Source organism: Cyprinodon variegatus, unplaced genomic scaffold (genome assembly GCF_000732505.1).
Source record: "Cyprinodon variegatus isolate N-32 unplaced genomic scaffold, C_variegatus-1.0 Scaffold443, whole genome shotgun sequence".
Lineage (NCBI taxonomy): Eukaryota > Metazoa > Chordata > Actinopteri > Cyprinodontiformes > Cyprinodontidae > Cyprinodon > Cyprinodon variegatus.
The window spans coordinates 414,551-432,720 of NW_015150896.1; the positions used below are offsets into that span (position 1 = coordinate 414,551).

The following is an 18,170-nucleotide window of genomic DNA, read 5'->3' on the forward strand; positions in this document are numbered from 1 at the left end:
ACATCTGATTAGAGCATCTGGAATTATGCTTGATTTTTTGCTAGGGAGAGGTCCGGTCAGTTTTCTACTCCCACAAGTTGTTTTCGAATAAGCCATAAGATTTAGTCACATGTTTGCCACAACTGGAGAAACGACTTAAAATCTTTCTTCTGATTGCTCTTATGTAAGAACCAAGGGTTCAAAAAAATGCACATAGTTCCCCACATTTCTCCACAGATTCATTGCATTTATGGTGCAGCTTTTATCTCATGTGGAGTGACTCAAGGCTGTATTCTTGGGACCTTTCTTTTTGTCCATTACCTTCGCCCTTTGGAGTCATTCCTAAGAAAACACATGGAGCTTTATATTTTTATCAGATGACAGATTTTTTATGCTCCAAAAAAAAAAAGGAAACACAGATTGTAAAACATCTGCTTGAATGCATTGTAGAAATCAAGCCACAGTGAGTGCTTTCCTTAACCTTGAACAAATAAAAGATAAAGGTCGTGTATTTGGGGCTCAGTGATGTGTTTAGTGTCAGCGTTTACTTTAGTCTATGAATGAGACAAGACAGAGACCAGTGTAAGACTGGACTTTGATCTTAACATTCGTGCTCAGATTAAATCAATGGTCAGAACAGCTTTTTCAAACTGGGAACAGTAGCCAAAATAAAAAGAATAAACAAGACATTACTCCTACCAATTACTTTTATTTGCTTTTAAATGTCTTGCTGGCATTGCCCCTGAGTATCTGGTTGGCTGATCAATTTTTATGAGTTGTTCCAAAGACATTTCAGTCGTTGGCTTTTATGGCCTGATTTTTTTTTTACATCTTTGCCTGGTTATTTTATTTTAGGCTTTTAATTATTAGCTTTTTAGAGAGTCTAAAGCATTTAAGCAAACTGAGTTGTATCTTGATCAGTATAAAAAACAAATTTTATGTACTACTTTAAATTTAAGTGTGACTGTGATGGTTTATCACAAAAAATCTCAATAAATCACAGAAAGTTTGGAGTACTCACAAGTTCAGGGGTTAGGAAGACTTTGTAAATCGTTCGATTAGTTAGTTTAGCAAGGCCATTACTGCAGGCGCTTCTGACTCACAATTAACTGAGATCAAATGAAAATCTTGTCTCTAAGCAACATTATCTCATGAGGATATTTGACCCTCTGGCAGGCATAAAAATAGAGGAACATAAAGACATTCAACTAGCCATAGCTAATTTTTTTTAACTAAAGATATAAAGATAGAAATGCTCTGGGGGAGAAAATAACAGTTTGTGAATCAGGTCGTGTGTGTTTGACATTTGTTCGGCGCTCTCTGTCAGTTTGATGCGCCTGCACGGATGTCTGCTCTCTTGGAGCGTCATTGAGGTGCTGGTCCATAAACGTTCGGCCGTGACTCTGGCTCCCCAGTGGGCCGCGGAGCAGTGGCTGATGGGTAGATGATCTGAGCCACACAGCTGCTGCCGTTCAAGGTGAGCCGCCCTGGGCGCATAAATCTGCATGGCTAATGAGGAGCGGCCGCAGAGGGCCCACTTAGAACCATTAAACCAGTTTTGTGCTGTGTAAGAGTGAGCGCTTTTTAACAGGGAGATGCAACCTGAAACAAACTAAGGGACTGCAAGGAGAGAAGAGTTCAGGGGATGCATGCTTTAAAAGTGTGCAAATCAGAGGGGTCAGATTGTCTCTTTAGCTCTACATTTAGGGGAGTATAACTCACTCATTATGGGTGCTTTCAGTCACAAATATATTATTTTAGGGCTCCTCCTGGTTGCATAATATATCATGATTTCTCTCTTTGGGTCTTAGCTAATGGAAGAAGGCAGATGTTTTTTTTCACCTATTGAAAAATTCCTGTGTAGATTTAGCCATGCATTCACTCAACATTTCCAAATATTTCATCATTCATCATGCAACCCACTCTAGCAAGGTTCCCATGTGCTGTAGAAGAAAAAAAAACAACTCAACAGCATCAAATATCCTCCACATTACTTAGATTTCAGCAAACTCTATGTCTTTATGCCTGTGGTAGTAGAAAAGGAGTAGTTTGGCATCATTCCCAATAAATCAGCTCAAATGTGGTGACTAATGGTTAATATTAAGACTAGTTGACCCCTTTTTTTTCCAAATATCTGAGCTTTTGTTGATTTTTCTACATTTCTTGCCATTTTCAACAGAGTGAAAGATAAACTTGGCTTCTCGTTCAGCTTACTGGACACGCTGAGCCATGTGAAAGCCGCAGATTAACATTTTAAACAAAGATTATTGGTATCCAGTAAACACTGCATTTTTAAATATTTTTCTACTGTGAAAATAAGTTCCTGTATTATGTTTTTTATTTGAAACCCACATTGACCGGGAGTGATAATAAACGACGCTGTAGTGCTCATATCGCTTAATGCATCTGCCTCTTTACCGTTTTCTCCTTGTGTATTTTTCATCTTTGTAATCATAAACCGTGTGTATTCCAGCTCCTCGCCACCACAGCTGCTGTATATCCCATCTGGCTGTCAGTGACGAACGACTCTCTAAAACGCTAGTCTGCAAGTTAGATGAGATACCACGCTGTGATCGATTGCTTCTGTCTGTATTCTCTCCTAATGTGACCGTTTCCTACCTCCCCTACTTTTATTAAATTTCCTCTTATCCTCTTTATCCGCTTAGGTTCGGAGTTCTGCTTTCGCAACTTCACCAGCCCGTCCGGCATGATTGAGTCCCCAGGGTTCCCGGACAAATACCCGCACAATCTGGAGTGCTCCTACATGATCATGGCCCCGCCCCACATGGACATCACCCTAACCTTCCTCACGTTCGACCTGGAGAACGACCCCCTGATGGTGGGCGAGGGCGACTGCAAGTACGACTGGCTGGAGGTGTGGGACGGCCTTCCGCAAGGTGAGCCGAACAAACCCGGGGAGATGAATGGACACGCACGCTTTGAACATTTACACTCCATATCCACTGACTCATGCAATCCCCCCAACGTTCCTGTGAGTGAATTTGCATACCGGCCTTCAATTTCCTGAGCTGCCATCACTCTCTTTGATGTGAGCTGCCTTTCCTTACTTTCCATTACATTCCATAGAGTAAACTCTATTTCACAGAGGGAGCTCAAAGCGCCTCGATGACCCTGAGGAGCAGGCCTTTCCCAGGGTCCTCTTCCCCTCGCCATAATAACACTCTTCATCACCCTCCCCGCCCTCCCTTCTTATCACCTGGCACTTCCTTCCTCCCCAGACGAGTGAGAGTGACGGTGATGAGTATCAACAGAAGTAGACGCAAAACAAAAACATTTCAGGATGTCGTCCTGGAGCTTTATTATGCAGAAACCTCTAAAAAAAAAGGGAAATATGGCCTCTTAGAAATTGAAACAATTTGAAGATCCAATCATTATAAGTTAGTTGAGTTTTAATTAATAATTTTGACTTTTCTGGTCTTAGTTTTGCTGTTGAAAGTCACTTTAATAAGATACTTTTGTCATAATTCTGACACCAAAATAAGAAATGGATGTCTGTATCTGAAAAATATGTACTTTAAATAAAAAAAATATGATTTTGATCATAAATATAACAAAATATTTTGATTTTTCAAACCTTAAATACTGACCAGACTGCAAAGTTAATGCTAAAGGTTGACTTATATTAAACCTATGACTTTGGAGGTTTTTTTGTTCTGTTTTTAAAAGTTGAAATGCACTTTTATGCTTAAGTAGTAACTATCAAAGGTTAACGCGGAGCTTTTAAAAGCTGAGTTGGAGGTGGTGAGGGATTCATTTCTCACTTCTCTTCTCCTTTTGCTTCCCTCCAGAAACACAAAGCTAGGACCAAAGGATTTGCTCTAATTATATTCTTTTCTGTTGCTAAAAAGGGATCCGAGCGGATTTAAAATTCCAATTACGGTGTCAAATTTAAGGACTTTGATAGCTAAAAACAATTTATAGCATTCAAAGTTGAGAATTAGGAGCAAATTAAAGTGTAACCCAGTTCCAGGGTGCTGAGTCCTCGGGCGGGAGACGAGGCGGACGGGTGAAAGAATTTAGCGTCTGGCGCAGGAGGGGTTGTCTTGAGACTATTTTAATCTCGCTGCGTGTTTGTATGTGAGTGTATTTGTACTCATCTGCAGCTGATCCCAGTGCAGCTTGCATGTAGGCAGGGATTCCAGTTCCCCTGCTGGGATCTGGCCGAGACACACATGGCAGATGGAGGGATGGACAGGAAAGTAAAGGGAGAGTTTGGAATGATAGCAGGAAGCCATGTGGGGGGGAACGCTGTGACTCATTAGGCAACACTCACTGAAGTACAAATGCTACTGGAAACCTTTGAAGTAAGAAAAAAAAAATGAATAAAGCAAAGGGTTTAATCTTTTTTTTTTTATTTGTCCTCAGCTTCGCCTCTGATTGGCCGCTACTGTGGGACAAAGATCCCCCCTGAGATCCAGTCATCCTCCGGCCTGCTGTCCCTCTCCTTCCACACAGACATGGCTGTGGCCAAAGACGGCTTTTCTGCACGCTACAACATCACCCACAAAAAAGTCTCCGACTGTGAGTGCAGGATAACTCCTCCTGACTGTGTGCCGGTGCACCATATATCTCAGTTTTTTTTATCTTACCCTCCTCTCACCCTCTCGATATTCTCAGCTTTGCCTCCTTTAATGTTATTTTAGGTTTCAAGCTTCTACTTCTCTCCCCTCAGCACATTGTGCTCCTACCCCAGAAACAGACTTGTGTTCTTTTTCGTTTAGAGCGTAAATTAACTTCCCCCTAGTTCACCTCAGCTCACCTGCTGCTCTCTGCCTAATTATGCCCTTACAGTTTCAGTTCCTTTCAAACATTCACACCCCTTGAACACCTTTCTCTCGTTACAACCAAAGTCTACCTCAAACCTTGTAGGAAACAAGTGGAATAAGGAATAATATGGTACTAAAACTGGAAATTCCAACATGCAAAAACTAAAACTGAACATGCAAAACACAATAGTTGAATGCAAATTGAAGCATAACATACCTGCTGTGAAACATGGTTGTACAGAATATGCTGAATTTTTAAAACAATGCGCTTTTGGTGGAACACAGTAGTGGTAGCATCATGCTGTGGGTGTTAGTAGCCAGTCAGAGCACAGGGGCATGTGAACCCACCTTTACTTCCTCCTCACAGTTACATCCTTTCTGTGGTTTTGACGTTTAAAGGGTTTAAATACTTTTTTAGTCTTTCTTTCAGCATTAGGGAAATCGTATCTTACCTCCCTTTTTCCACTTTTCTTTTATGAATCATTGTTGCCTCATTTCCCTTCCTCTCTTTTAGCATTTCACTGTAGCCTGGCGCTAGGCATGGAGTCGGGAAAGATCAGCGACGACCAAATCTCCGCTTCCACCACCTTTTACGACAACCGCTGGTTGCCGCGGCAGGCTCGCCTCAACAACGACGACAACGCCTGGACGCCCGCAGAGGACAGCAACAAGGAGTTTATACAGGTGTTTATTTGCAGACATATTTATCGTTTTATGTATAATACCAAAGCAAAAAACAGCTTGAATAAAAGCTCCATCTATGACGTGACCTTAAAGATCACTTTGTTGGGGATAATAAATTTGTCTGGGGGAGGATTTGATGGAATACACAACAGTATCTTATACACACTTGTATACACACACACACGGGAAATAGAGGAACTGTAAAGCGATGATAAGGAAGTTCTTCTGCACTTTCAATCTTTCCTGTCTCCAAACACGCAAGCGTATTCATGAAGCGAGGGGAGCAGCGAGACGCCTGTGATTGATGAAGGTGCTCTCCTGGAATTCATCCCAACACCGTGCCATTGATCTTTACTTCCCACCTCCTTCACCTTATACACATGACAATGTGCATACATGCTCTCCCCGGTTTTCCTCAGCAGTAGGGTGCTCTCTGCAGCTAATTCCTGCTGTCTGGGAGACAGCTGCAGGAACACCTCTGGTATCTGCATCAGTTTTCTCTCTTTGAAATAGGTTAGTTAATAAATTACAGATGCAACTGCTGCTGTTTCATCCATTTCATAGGCAACATTTGCCTAACTCAGTGACCTTTCTTTTTTCTGTGACGTGCAGCTTAAACAGAGTTTTGTAGAGGCCATTTCTCAATGTGTGTACTTGTGCGCTCTTGTGTGATCGTGAAACGCCCTTGTACTGTTTAAACTCACAAGAACACAAGACCGAGAACAGACAAAGTCCCTGGATGGTGGTCCGTTCTCGAGATTTCCCAGCATGCACTGCAGCAGCAGCTTACAGTGGAGCGCTCACAGAGCCTAAGAGTAATGTAGTAATAAAAAAAGTAATAAAAGTAAAATAAAGTAGTGAAAAGATTGCTTTTTTGTTGTCGTTTTAAGATAATTTGAGGTGAGAACATCATACTTTTAAGCCTCACTATATGGCCCATTTACTGATTTAATGCATAATTTAAAAAAAAAGCTCTAATGTTGTGTTGACCGTGGCAACCAGCGCCCTTTCTGAGGGTAACCGCAGCCAGGGCCAACGTTAGCCCGTCTGCAGCAGCCCTCTCTCAGCATAGCCTTGTGTGAATTATCGCTGGTTCTGATGCCGATTTTCTTTTTTTTTTATTTGGCACAATGTTGATTTGATTTGTGTTTATCTGACTGTGTTAATTATTATTCCCCCACTAAAAGAAAAAGTAAGGATTTATTATTATCTATAGACTTGGAGTTGAAATGCAGCTCCAGATGAGCCAAGCATGTGGCTTCTGTTCCAATTGACCCATATTTATTCTGCATGCTGCCATTCTCCCCAAGTCCATACTTTCCTATGTTCTTGTCAAGAACGTACTTGGCGAGAACACGAGTCCGTGTTCTTTTAAATTAAGAAACGGACAGAATTTGACTAATTTCCTGTTTTTTTGTTTTTTATTTCAGGTTGACCTCCACTTCCTCAAGGTTTTGACTGGGATATCCACCCAGGGGGCCATATCCAAAGAAACTCAGAAGTCTTACTACGTCACAACCTTTAAACTGGAGGTCAGCACCAATGGAGAGGACTGGATGGTGTACCGGCACGGCAAGAACCACAAGGTTGGTCTTTATCATACACAGCTGCTTTTTAGGAAATCAACTGTACTGGAAGAGGTCTGCTTTAAGAACCATAATTTACTTTATGTTGAAGGTATTTTTCTTTACTTGACATTAATTAAATAGTGAGCAGCTCAGCCTAAACTTTACCACCTAAATTACAGATGTCAACCTCCAGCCCCCAAACGCAGGTGGTTCTTTAAAGCACCAGGAATCCAGTAATTATATTGTTAGCTAGACTTTGATTACTAGCTTAGAATATAGCCGTCTCACATTTTACATTAAACCTTACTAATGCCAGAGCAGCGTACCAAAAACCAAGCAGAGAGAATTGACGTAAGATAGGCACATAAGAGGAAAATTAAGTCAGACTGATGTTGGTTAGTTTAGTATTTCCACAGGAAAGATTAACAAGTTAATGATGAGGATATGAGAATAGAGTAGGTTGATAGAACAGTGTTTTTACTGAGTAGGATGTGGGGGCTGCTCAGCGGTGCAGTGGGTAGCACTTGCAGCAAGAAGGTTCCGGGTTCAATTCCCAGCTCGGGGGCTTTCCGTATGTTTTCATGTTTGTGTGTTCTCCCTGTGCATGTGTGGGTTCTCTCCAGGCACTCTGGCTAAAAACATGACTGTTAGGTTTATTGGTTTCTCTAAAATTCTCCTTAGGTGTGAGTGTGTGGAATGTTTTTTTGTCTTGTTTGTCTCTGTGTTGCCCTGCGATAGACAGCACCCCTCAAGACCCCAGCTGGAATAGAGCGTGATGGGGGAAAAAAATGGAAGGATGTAGGGAATGATGGCCAAATAATTAGAGTTTTCCTTAACAAATAGGTGAAATGTGGATAAAAAATTAAGTCATTATTAATCATTTCCTTCCTTTCAATCGTTGCAGTACTGCCTCCATAAAATCTTTTGTAACTGCATGACGTTGTTTTGCTTTTACATCTAAAAATCTCTCTTGTAAGCAAACCGGATTAACTAAAGGAGTAAATTTCCTTATACCTGAGCAGGACGTAGAGCGACCTGATGATATCTCTTTTTGCAACACAGTTGGAGGAGTTTATTAAAGAAAAAACATTAGCTCCATTATTTATTCTTTCACTTTTAATGTCTCTTTAGATTTTTTATCAATGATTATCTCCAACAGAAACCTTTCAATGTATTAGTTTGTTTCCCTTTAAACTAGAGACTGTGTGTCTGTACCGTACAGAGTTCGCTGGCAGCTAAAGGTCTATTTTTTAACAGTACATTTATTCCGCTGCTGTGGCTTATTGCTCAGCAGCAAAGCCAGTCCTGTTCCAGGAGTCATATCAACAGATCCAACGTTCCCATAGGAGTTGTTCCCCTTTCACAACCGTTTGTGAACCTGTGTCATGACCCCGGTCACAAGGCAGAAAGATGAGAGAAAGACAAGTAAAACATGCAGAAGGAGGGATAGATGGGAAGAACAGGAACAATGAAATCCTCTGTTGTCTTATCTGTGTTTTCCATTCATGATCTCTCAGGCTAATGTTCATAAACAGACACCTGTGCTTGTGAAACCTTTGGAGTCTTGCCAGGTGCAGATTTGGACGATTCTTTGTATGATGTTGTTCAGTGCTTTAATGGAGCCATATATGTTTTTTTTTTTAGTTTATATTCTGCATAGAGTGGAAGCTGCTGTGTGACCACATGTCTCTTGGGGGAGTCTTTTCCCTTCATTTAGGCTTAAAGTCATTGCGGATTTTAGGCAGAGTGAAAGAAAGGAGGCGGTGGGGTTAAGAGGGGGACTTAATCCGCAAAGACTAACCCGTACGGACCCGAGTCCCCCCCCCTTGTGCGTGACTGTGATTGGTTTGGGTGTTGCCAGTCGGTGGTATTTGATGTAGAGATTATTGAGAAAAATGTGGATTTGCCTTAAAAGTCAACATCTGTGTAATTTATTAGAGCCCCCAGATGTCCCCATTCCCTCCACAAGCACAATCCCCTTCAATCCAAAGACACCCCCCACCCCTCTACCCATCTAAATAACCTCTGGCTGATCTTTCTGTCTGGAAATGTGCGTGCTAGAGCATAAATATATATATAAATAAATATATAGAGTTTGCAGGTCTGTCTGTGTTTTTGTAATCTGATTCCTTTAATCTGTTGTTGTAAAGAACCCCCCCTTCATATTTAGAAACATTTAGACATAGATTCAGACAGATCCATCAGCAAGCATTTGGGATGGATATGATAGGCTTTATAAAAATCGTTTTTAGCTTTTCTAATGCAGGAGAGGGGCAGGATGACTCAGGAAGATCAATAAAAAGTTAGCAAATTCGTAAAGTGTGGTTTTTAAAAGGGAAATGTAGATGGTGATCAAACCTCATTTTGTGTAGCTCCAAGCAGAAAACATGGAAGTTCTGCCTTTCATAGCCACACCTCATTATATAAGCTCCGTAAAATGTAACAGATGACATGTGTTTTTGATGAAAAGAAAGAAATGATGACAGTTTTAATATGGACCCCATGCTTGATGTGACGGTCATGTTAGGATTTAAAACCATTTATTGGGGATTCATGCCTGAGTATCATATTTTACAGCATAAATGTTTTTTTTTTTTTTAAGAATCCTGCTTTGGGCTTAACTAGATTCCAATCCAGAATCGGGCTTTGACTAGGCCTTCATGTATGTAATGACATCAAGACATAAATCTAATGATCTGCTAAGGATGATTGCTTTGTTCCCTTATCTGTTTTTAAACTTCTTTAGATGAGGACATATTTGTTTTGTTTGTTTGTTTGTTTAAATTGAAAACGTTTTGCCTACTTCAAGCTGTCAGACAGGTTCTATAGCAGTGGTTTATTGAAATTAATTGTTCAAATGTCTGCGAGTAATCAGGCTATTAAAGCTGAACTTAAATATTAAGTTTATGATCTGAAAGCTTTTTTTCTATTATGTTTTGAAGCAGCTGTTTTTCTGAGTCCCATGATTTGTCTTCCTCTAAAAATAAAGCTTTAGATCCTTATAGAAATTCTTTAACATTACAAAAAAAATCAATGAAATCTGTAAGGCCCAGTCAGTTCGAAAGATTTTCTGCGTTTTGACCCAATATACTAGAGTTTTATCTTTACCTCACAATTAGGCTTACAATGATCAATAAGCTTGGATTTCCTACATTAATTTTCTATATTTAAATGTCTTCAGAGGGCAACTGAAAGCAGTACTAACAGCGAACATATGCCGCAATTTTAGAACCATTGCTCAGGCATTTTTATATTGAAAGATATCAAATTTCAGTAAATGGACATATTCAACAAATCACACTCAAAAGGGATGTTTAGCCATTTTGAGTATTGTTCAAGTGTTGTTGGTCAGGCCAGTCGACGTCCCCCATGGGCCACGGCTGAGTCTTCCGTGACTACTAATCCACCAGACGTGCTGCACAAGCCCCCTGTTAGCCTGTCCTAAGCCCCCCCAAAGAGCCTTAAGTGGTTGAAGCTCAGTTCTCGTCGGGGGGTCCTGTAATGACTGGGATTTGCTTCTTCTAATTGTGATTTAACAGTGAGCTTTATATAAACGTGGCTTATAAATCGCGCCTGCGTCCTTGAGTGTATTTCATGTGCGAACGGTTGATTGGCGAGTGTGCCAACCGATATGAAATCGGCATGAATAAAAGAAGCAGCTCTCCAATCTTCAACTCTTTAGTTTCTGTCAGAAAAAAGGGAGCATTAACTGTAATAACAGGTCAGATTCAGACACAAAACAAGGGATTCACAGCATACATATAACTGTTCCTTATGTAAACAGACGCTACAACAAGAGAATAAAAGCACATTCATGAATCAGCCTCTAGAATCCCACTCAGAATCAGCCTTTATGCATTTGTGATTCCTTTTCACAGATTTCCCGCATGCCAACACAATCTCAGTTTAACGCTCATGTGACTTGTTAAATCAAAGTCACACGGCTCACATATGCACCTCATTACTTGATGAGATGCTAACTCACCCGGGAATTGCATTTCTCAAAAACGCACTCATACTGTAAGATACATGCATGCAACCTTTTTTTTTTTACTCTTTTTATTTTGCTTTCCAACACAGACACCTGAGTGTGTCCACACTAATTAACATGAAAAACACACACTGTCATCTGTCAGCGTCTGTGAGGGAAGGTCCCAGCAGCCTCTGGTGCTAAACAAGCTTTGTGTTGTTGAAAAGTGTCGTGAGGTTGTGCTAAATTTGTCACACGCATCAAGTAACCCTGAGCAAGGAAATAGGGGGGGAATAAAAAGAAAAAACAGCCCACACAGCATTTCAGCCTGTTCATCCCATCACAATATGCTGCAAAGCCACAGAACAAACAAACATACAAGGCTTTGTTTGCACGCTCATACATAATGCAACATTCATAATTAAATTTGCATTGGCATACAGGTGCAGTTAGTGACAGTTATAAACATCTGCAGCAAGGCTTGACCAAAGGTTTTCAGTTAAACCTTCATCCACACTCTGATTATATTTCCTCTCTGTGTTTTTACTTTATGGAGTCGCAAAAGGGAATTTGATGTGGGCAAACTGGCTACATATCAGCCTGAACACATCATACCAGCTGTTAGGCATGGTAGTGGGATCATCATGCTAAGGGAAGGTGCAAAGGACTGGAGACTCATGAAGTGGTTTAACTTTCAGTAGTAGCTACACTGGAAATGTTTTGAGCTTTTCAGGTTTCATAAATTTATTTTGCAAATGATCATTATTATTCTTATACTTCACTGCTATGTGCTGGTATGTGTAGCTTAAAACATAATATCCATATCAATCCATTTTTGTTAACGCTTATCCTTAGCGAGGCCAATTAACCTAACAGTCATGTTTTCGGACTGTGGGAGGAAGCCAGAGTACCTCGAGAGAACCCAAACATGCTCAGGGAGAAAATGCAAACTGCATGTAGAAAGACCCCGGGCTTGGAATCAAACCCCGAACCTTCTTGCTGCAAGGCAGCAGTGCTACCCACTGTACAAGGAACCCATAATATCCATATTACCTGCAAAAAATATATTTTAAAAGTGTGATCAGTTCAAAAATGTTTTGTTTTTTGGTTATTTTGGTTTTAAAATTCAGGTAAAAGCTGCTGGACAATCCTACCTTTTCTTTAAGAGTCAAGGAAACTCTAATAAATGCTATAAAAATGGGTCAGAATGAGCTCTATTTATTTCCTTTTCTCCTAAAAATGGCAATTCCAGAAGGGTTGTATGGGTAAAATATCAGGTTATAACTCCCTTAACCATGTGCACAAAGCTTTGTAAAGGAAAACTAACAGAATTCTGAACACAGCATCTAACTGGTAAAGCACGGCAGTGGCAGAATTATACTGTGGGAATTCTGTCACAAAAATTCAGGAAAAAGTTTGCATGCCCACATGTAAAAAATATATATATATTTTCTCAGAAACATTTTGTACTTATGCTTATTTTTGTTACTTCATGGGGTGAAATTGGGTTGCGTTCAGCTTAGCCTGGTTTCACAATTACATCCATCCTCCGGCATCTTTGGAAAAGGAAAAACAGAGGTGGTGGCAAGCATGTCTAAGTAAGGAAGTAAAACAGGAGTGGAAATCATACTGAAGGACTAATGTTTTGTCCTGAACTTCTCATACCTCTCCCTTGATCTGTCAGCTTTAAGGAAAATATGTCAATATGCAGAAAACGACACAACTTACTGAATCGGGGGAAGCAGACATCCAAATATCCCTTAATTCTAAAAAGAAATCTGTTTTCCTTTGCATTAGGTGGTTAATTCTGGAAAACAGACACACCTTTCTCGGTGACCTCCTTCTCAGAAGGGTCATCAATACTTAAATACTCCTGATGCACAAACATGTCTGACCCCCACTTACTGCTGCCGCCATGACTGTGTGTGCGTAATGGGGGTTCGTCGTTATAATTTCATGACCCTCCACGCAATGAGACACAACACGACAGCATCAATTATTCAGCCCACCTCGGTGGCGAGTCACATGACGGGCGGAGAACCTGGAGACACGGGGTTGTTGTCTGGCAGATTACAGAGGTGGAGCGGACCAACTAAAAACTGATGGATGTTGCACTGATGGATGTTTTTACTAGCAGCAGCAACATATCTAGCAGCACCTTTCATTCCTTTGCAGTCAAAAGGCATTCATGCTATCAACGGGCTAGTCAATGAGCAACCATCTGCTTCCTGATGCCATTAACCTTTAACCTTAGAGATGGGTCAGGAGTCAAATGATCGACCTCTCAGGTATCCTGACAATAAAGGGGAAGAAGCAAATTGGATACGGGAGGCTGAGAGGGGACGCAATCCTCAGTGGTTCTTTGGTTTTTAACACGTTAAATGACACGGTGAGAATGTGGGAACATTTTTCTTTATTTATAAGTTATTACTTAAACCACATACGCTGTTTTGATCACTTTTAGACTAATGAACGTTGACAATTTAGTTTCTAATATGTTCTTTAGTTTGCCTACTTCATGTTGTTAAGCAGGTTCTTCTCGTGTCATCAATCGCATTAAAACAAAAATATAAAAATTGTTTTTTTCACCTTTATAGAATAAAACATGAGCTAAAACTGCATTTTCTTTTTAGCCAGGATATCTTTGTCTAATGTTAAAATCTGTTTGATATGAAATATAAAAGGGAAAACTATATCTAACCTGACAAAAACTTCTGCTGTGTTTAAGCTTAGATTAATAAAACAAAAAGACAGGCCTCTTTAGAGCTGAACTCTAGTGAACAACCTGTTCTTTTTGCGAAGAAGAGAGGCTTTGGACACATTCCCAGCTTTATTTCAAAAAGGAAAACAAAGGAAAGAACAGCCAGCTGCGCTCTGTTATGGCCTCTTGGTGCCTTTGCTTTTTTTTTCTTGACATTATTATTTTAGACATAACTTTCTTACTTTAAATCATTGTTTGAATGTAAGTCTACTTAGACCATCATTGGGTGCTGCTCTCCAGCCGTTGAGTTAGGCTGTTTTCCCTGTAATTCACTTTAAAATGGAGGAAATACCACAAAATTTGGGTTGTAATTCCTCATAAGGAGATAAATGCTTGGATGGAACATTTCCTGTCTCTAAACGATGAATCTGTTCGTTGTTCCTCCTGAACGCAGCTCCCTGCCTCCTGTTCCACATTCCTCAACACCCCCCCCAACTTATATACCCTGCCCTCCATTCAACCTTTTCTTTTTAACGCACCCCCTCCTCTTCATATGCTTTCAGCCAGTCTTCTGAGGGCTTCTAAACCTCCCTGTAGTCATATTCAGTTTTCTCATCCTCTCTGGGATATCTGGGAGTGGGAGAGACAGTGGGCAGTTGATCTTTCATCACACTCCCGTCTCTTTGTGAGCGTGCGTAGAAGTTTACATAACCCCCATAAGAGCCCGCATCGGCTGCTGTGCTTCTTAGTTAAACACAGCAGCTGCCTATCCCTTCCATCCAGCAGCAGATGCAGCAGTGATAGCCCTCTTATCTGTTCAAACACTCATGCTGCTTTGTATTACCAGTGTCAGCTGCACTTGATTAAATCAGGCTATGCCCAAAATCAAATAAAACTGCTTGAGTAGGATTTCGAAGAGGCATTGCCTAGACGGCATAAGAGTAGGAATTTTCTGACCTTTTGTTTCTAGTAGGTGAGGGAATTTTGTTTATATGACATTTGTCTAAACTTTTCCAGGGTTTTTGCTTTCACAATAAAACCACACACTTTTAAACGTTTTAGCTTAATAAATCTTAGAAACATGGCATGCATATCTATTTAGGGGGGTGGTGGCCTAGTAGAGGTTCTAGGTTCAAGTCCCACTCATTCCCACAAACTGCCACTCTGTGTGTCTGAGCAAGACCCTAAACCCCAGACTGCTCCCTGTGTGCCACACAATGGCAGCCCACTACTCCCCAAAGGGAGGGGTTAAATGCAGAGAGTGAATTTCCCAATTGTGAGACAATAAAGGGATTAGATTTTTTTTTTATCTCCATTTACTAGAAAAATTATAATTAAAGAAAAAAATATATATATGAGAAAACATGTTGTGGGACACGGTGGTGGCAGTGGCATGCTGTGGGGATCCTTCTCCTAAAGGGCTAGTTATACTTCTGCAGCAGTGTGTCACATTTAACTTGTCGCAGGTATGACGCAGATATTTTTGATCTATGCACAATATTGAAGCGTGGTCTGCGCTGTTATTCCACGCCACAAGGCAAGAGGGACAATCGTGAACAAGCTGTGGGTCTAGATACGGCCTAAGCGGTGAGGAAGCAGAAAAAAACGCAAGGGGCATGTTTGTGCGACAACGGAGGGACATTAGGGTGAAAAAAAAAGCGGGGATCCAGACGTTTTCCACAATGGCGGTCATACAAACAGAACAAGCCTGTAAGGTACCAAACAGGAAATATGCATAGTGTAGAGTGGATGTAGATTTGACCAACCAGAGGCCTCCTGTCTGCGGCACTGTCCGTGGTCACCTAGAGATGCACCAGAGTGTCTGCAGAAGGAGCGAGGGCATATCTGCATTAACTGCAACACATGCAGACGACCTGGTTTCTGAGTATAAATCAGCCTTCAGCAGGGACATGCAAATGAACACCATTACGTATAATTTCGTAAGTAATTGCTGTAGGTCATTCTCAAAAAAGCATAATTGACGTGTAAAAAAAAAATTTTTTTTGAAAAAATATTGACCTAATACTTAAAACATTTAGATCAGGGGTCTCAAACCGGTTCCAGAAAGGGCCGTGTGGCTGCATTCATCTCATCAAGTCCTCATGTTCAGATTGCACTCAGGTAATGAGATGAATGGAGTCTGGTGTGCCATTGCTTGGTTGGAAAGAAAACCCGCAGCCACACGGCCCTTTCTGGAACCAGTTTGTCTTAGCCTTTTATATTGTATGTTTTCTTATGTTTTTTAACTGTGTTGTGAGGGACTTTGTGGCATTGTTCTATGAAAGATGTTATATAAATAAAGCTTACTTACTATATGAGGGCTGAACTGTCTGCATGGACTTCATGTGACTGTCTGCAGTAGCATGTAGGGGCCCTTAGATCCCAATATGGTATTGTTACACCTCTGTTAGAACAAGTTTAGGTCTAAACTCAATGTCTCAGCTTGACAGACACAAAACTAGGTCCCCAAAGGTGCTGAAAAACTTCACTAGCCGGATTTCAACCCATAACAACAGCTAGAAATTTACATTTAAAATCAGTGTCTGACCTTAGATCTATGCTTATAGAAGCGTTTATCTAAATAAACCCACATTTCTAAATCTGAGGGAAAGCTGAAAGACACAATTAAACCATATTGGTTTAGAACGGGATACATTTGCCAGTAGAATGTACTTAAATAGTTTTTTTTTAGCCTTGAAAGTCTGTTTACCCTTGATCATGTTGTTCTTAGATTAAAGTAAAAGAAAAATCATGTAGGAAGCTTTTTTTTAAAAGGATGATGGCTTTAATCTTTAATTCAGCCGCTTGTAGCAGTTGTCTCTCTCGTCTCTTTCTTATTGTGCATCCAGGCTGTGAAGACGCGTGTTTTGATGCTATATTAACAGCAGCGCAGCTATCAGCCGCCTCGGTCAACCACAGACAGATAGAGAGTGGATGACAGTTTGCAGTCAGTCAGTGGGTTAAAAGGCACTTCCTCAGCTTATCTGAGTGTGGAGGGTGTTTGTGTGGGTTCCTGTGGTTTTCCTGTGCGGTTTCAGTTAGTAGTCGCCAACAAAAGGAAGAAGCCAGGAAGGAGGAGGTGTGAACAGACGTCAACAGTGCCGGTCTGAAAGGAAAGAGTTCGAGAAATTAATGAGATGATAAAAAGGTCATTAAAGGGGGAAAAAAAAGGGTGGAAGTTATTCATAAATATGAGCTGGGAGGTTATGATGTCCAACATGGCAGTCCATCCCAGGTTGAGTTTCCACCCAAAACAGGAAGAAACATGACCACCCTGGTTACATCTTCCCTCTGACCTGGCTGCCTGAACCCAGCGACAAATAGACGGAAGGAAAGCTGAGTGTTCGTGCTTTTAGGTAGACGCCTTAGGAAGTTAGTTTCACTGACATCCTGCCCACCTGGAGAGACCGTCTGCGTTCGGTCATGTCAGGTCACGTCTCCCACAGGTTTCCCGCGGCCACCATCATGTTGAGTTGGCAGCCTCTGCATGCATGTGAGCATGGAGGTAAAAAAAATATTAAACGGGCTTTCCCAGCCTCCCAGCGCTGAACCCCTGACCTGGGAACACATCGACAGCTGGGACGCCGACACCGGATCTGTGTTTGGGTTGTCTCTGCTTTGTCCGGCCTGCTGCTGTGCGTGTGAAGCCAAGCGAAACCGCGCACGGCGGGAGAGTGTTGAGCCAGTATGTGTGCGTCTACCGTCTCCCCTCTGACGCTGTGCTTTGTCCTCGTTTTTTTGTTTATTTTTTTCCACAGATCTTCCACGCTAACACAGACCCGGCTGAGGTGGTCCTGAACCGCATCCCGCAGCCACTTTTGGCCCGCTTCGTTCGGATCCGGCCCCAGACCTGGAAGAATGGGATTGCACTTAGATTTGAGCTCTACGGATGCCAGATCACAGGTTAATTTCCTCAATTAATTGTCCTGCTTTAAAGTGTTTTACATTCAAAGCATGGTGATGAATGGAAATATTTTCATGCATACAATTTTTTCCAATTCTGCTCTAAAGTGTTAGAGGTTTTAATGTTGCTGAGTAACAAACTCTGCACACAGGAGCTGCTGCAGTCATAATTAACTGAATATAAGCACTATGTGAACACTGGGCTAAATTATAAAACTGATTTTTTTTACTCCCTTTTACCGTTTAATGGTTTTTTTAGTTAGAACTGTCTACACATGATGCAAATTTGATTAAAAATTGTTTAAAAATAGGATATAAAGTGAGCATTTAGTGTGCTTTATATTCCCAAGGCGATCCTTTAAATATAGCGAGCCTTAGGCTAATTAAGAAGAAAGGGTTCTCTGTTTTTCTATTTTTTTTCTTTTGGAGGAACCACTAAGTGTCATTTTAATTTTCTGATGCTCCTCCACTTCTCCATGCTCTCTTTCTGTTTCCATCTGCTCGAACATGTCCTCCCCCCCATCCCTTCTCCCTCTTGTTTAAAAAAAAAAAAAAAAAGTCTCTTATGGTTAAAAAAC

At 41.0% G+C, this 18,170-nt stretch overlaps 1 protein-coding gene across 3 annotated transcripts in view; it reads left to right on the forward strand.

The window, feature by feature from the left end:
• nrp2 (neuropilin 2) overlaps positions 1 to 18,170 on the forward strand; it is a 74,881-nt gene that overhangs the window by 28,616 nt on the left and 28,095 nt on the right. For all 3 annotated transcript variants that reach the window (XM_015388949.1, XM_015388950.1, XM_015388948.1), the window contains exons 4-8: positions 2,646 to 2,876; positions 4,366 to 4,521; positions 5,281 to 5,450; positions 6,881 to 7,036; positions 17,448 to 17,592. In XM_015388949.1, coding sequence (XP_015244435.1) covers positions 2,646 to 2,876; positions 4,366 to 4,521; positions 5,281 to 5,450; positions 6,881 to 7,036; positions 17,448 to 17,592 — 858 coding nt within the window. The remainder of the gene's footprint in view (positions 1 to 2,645; positions 2,877 to 4,365; positions 4,522 to 5,280; positions 5,451 to 6,880; positions 7,037 to 17,447; positions 17,593 to 18,170) is intronic.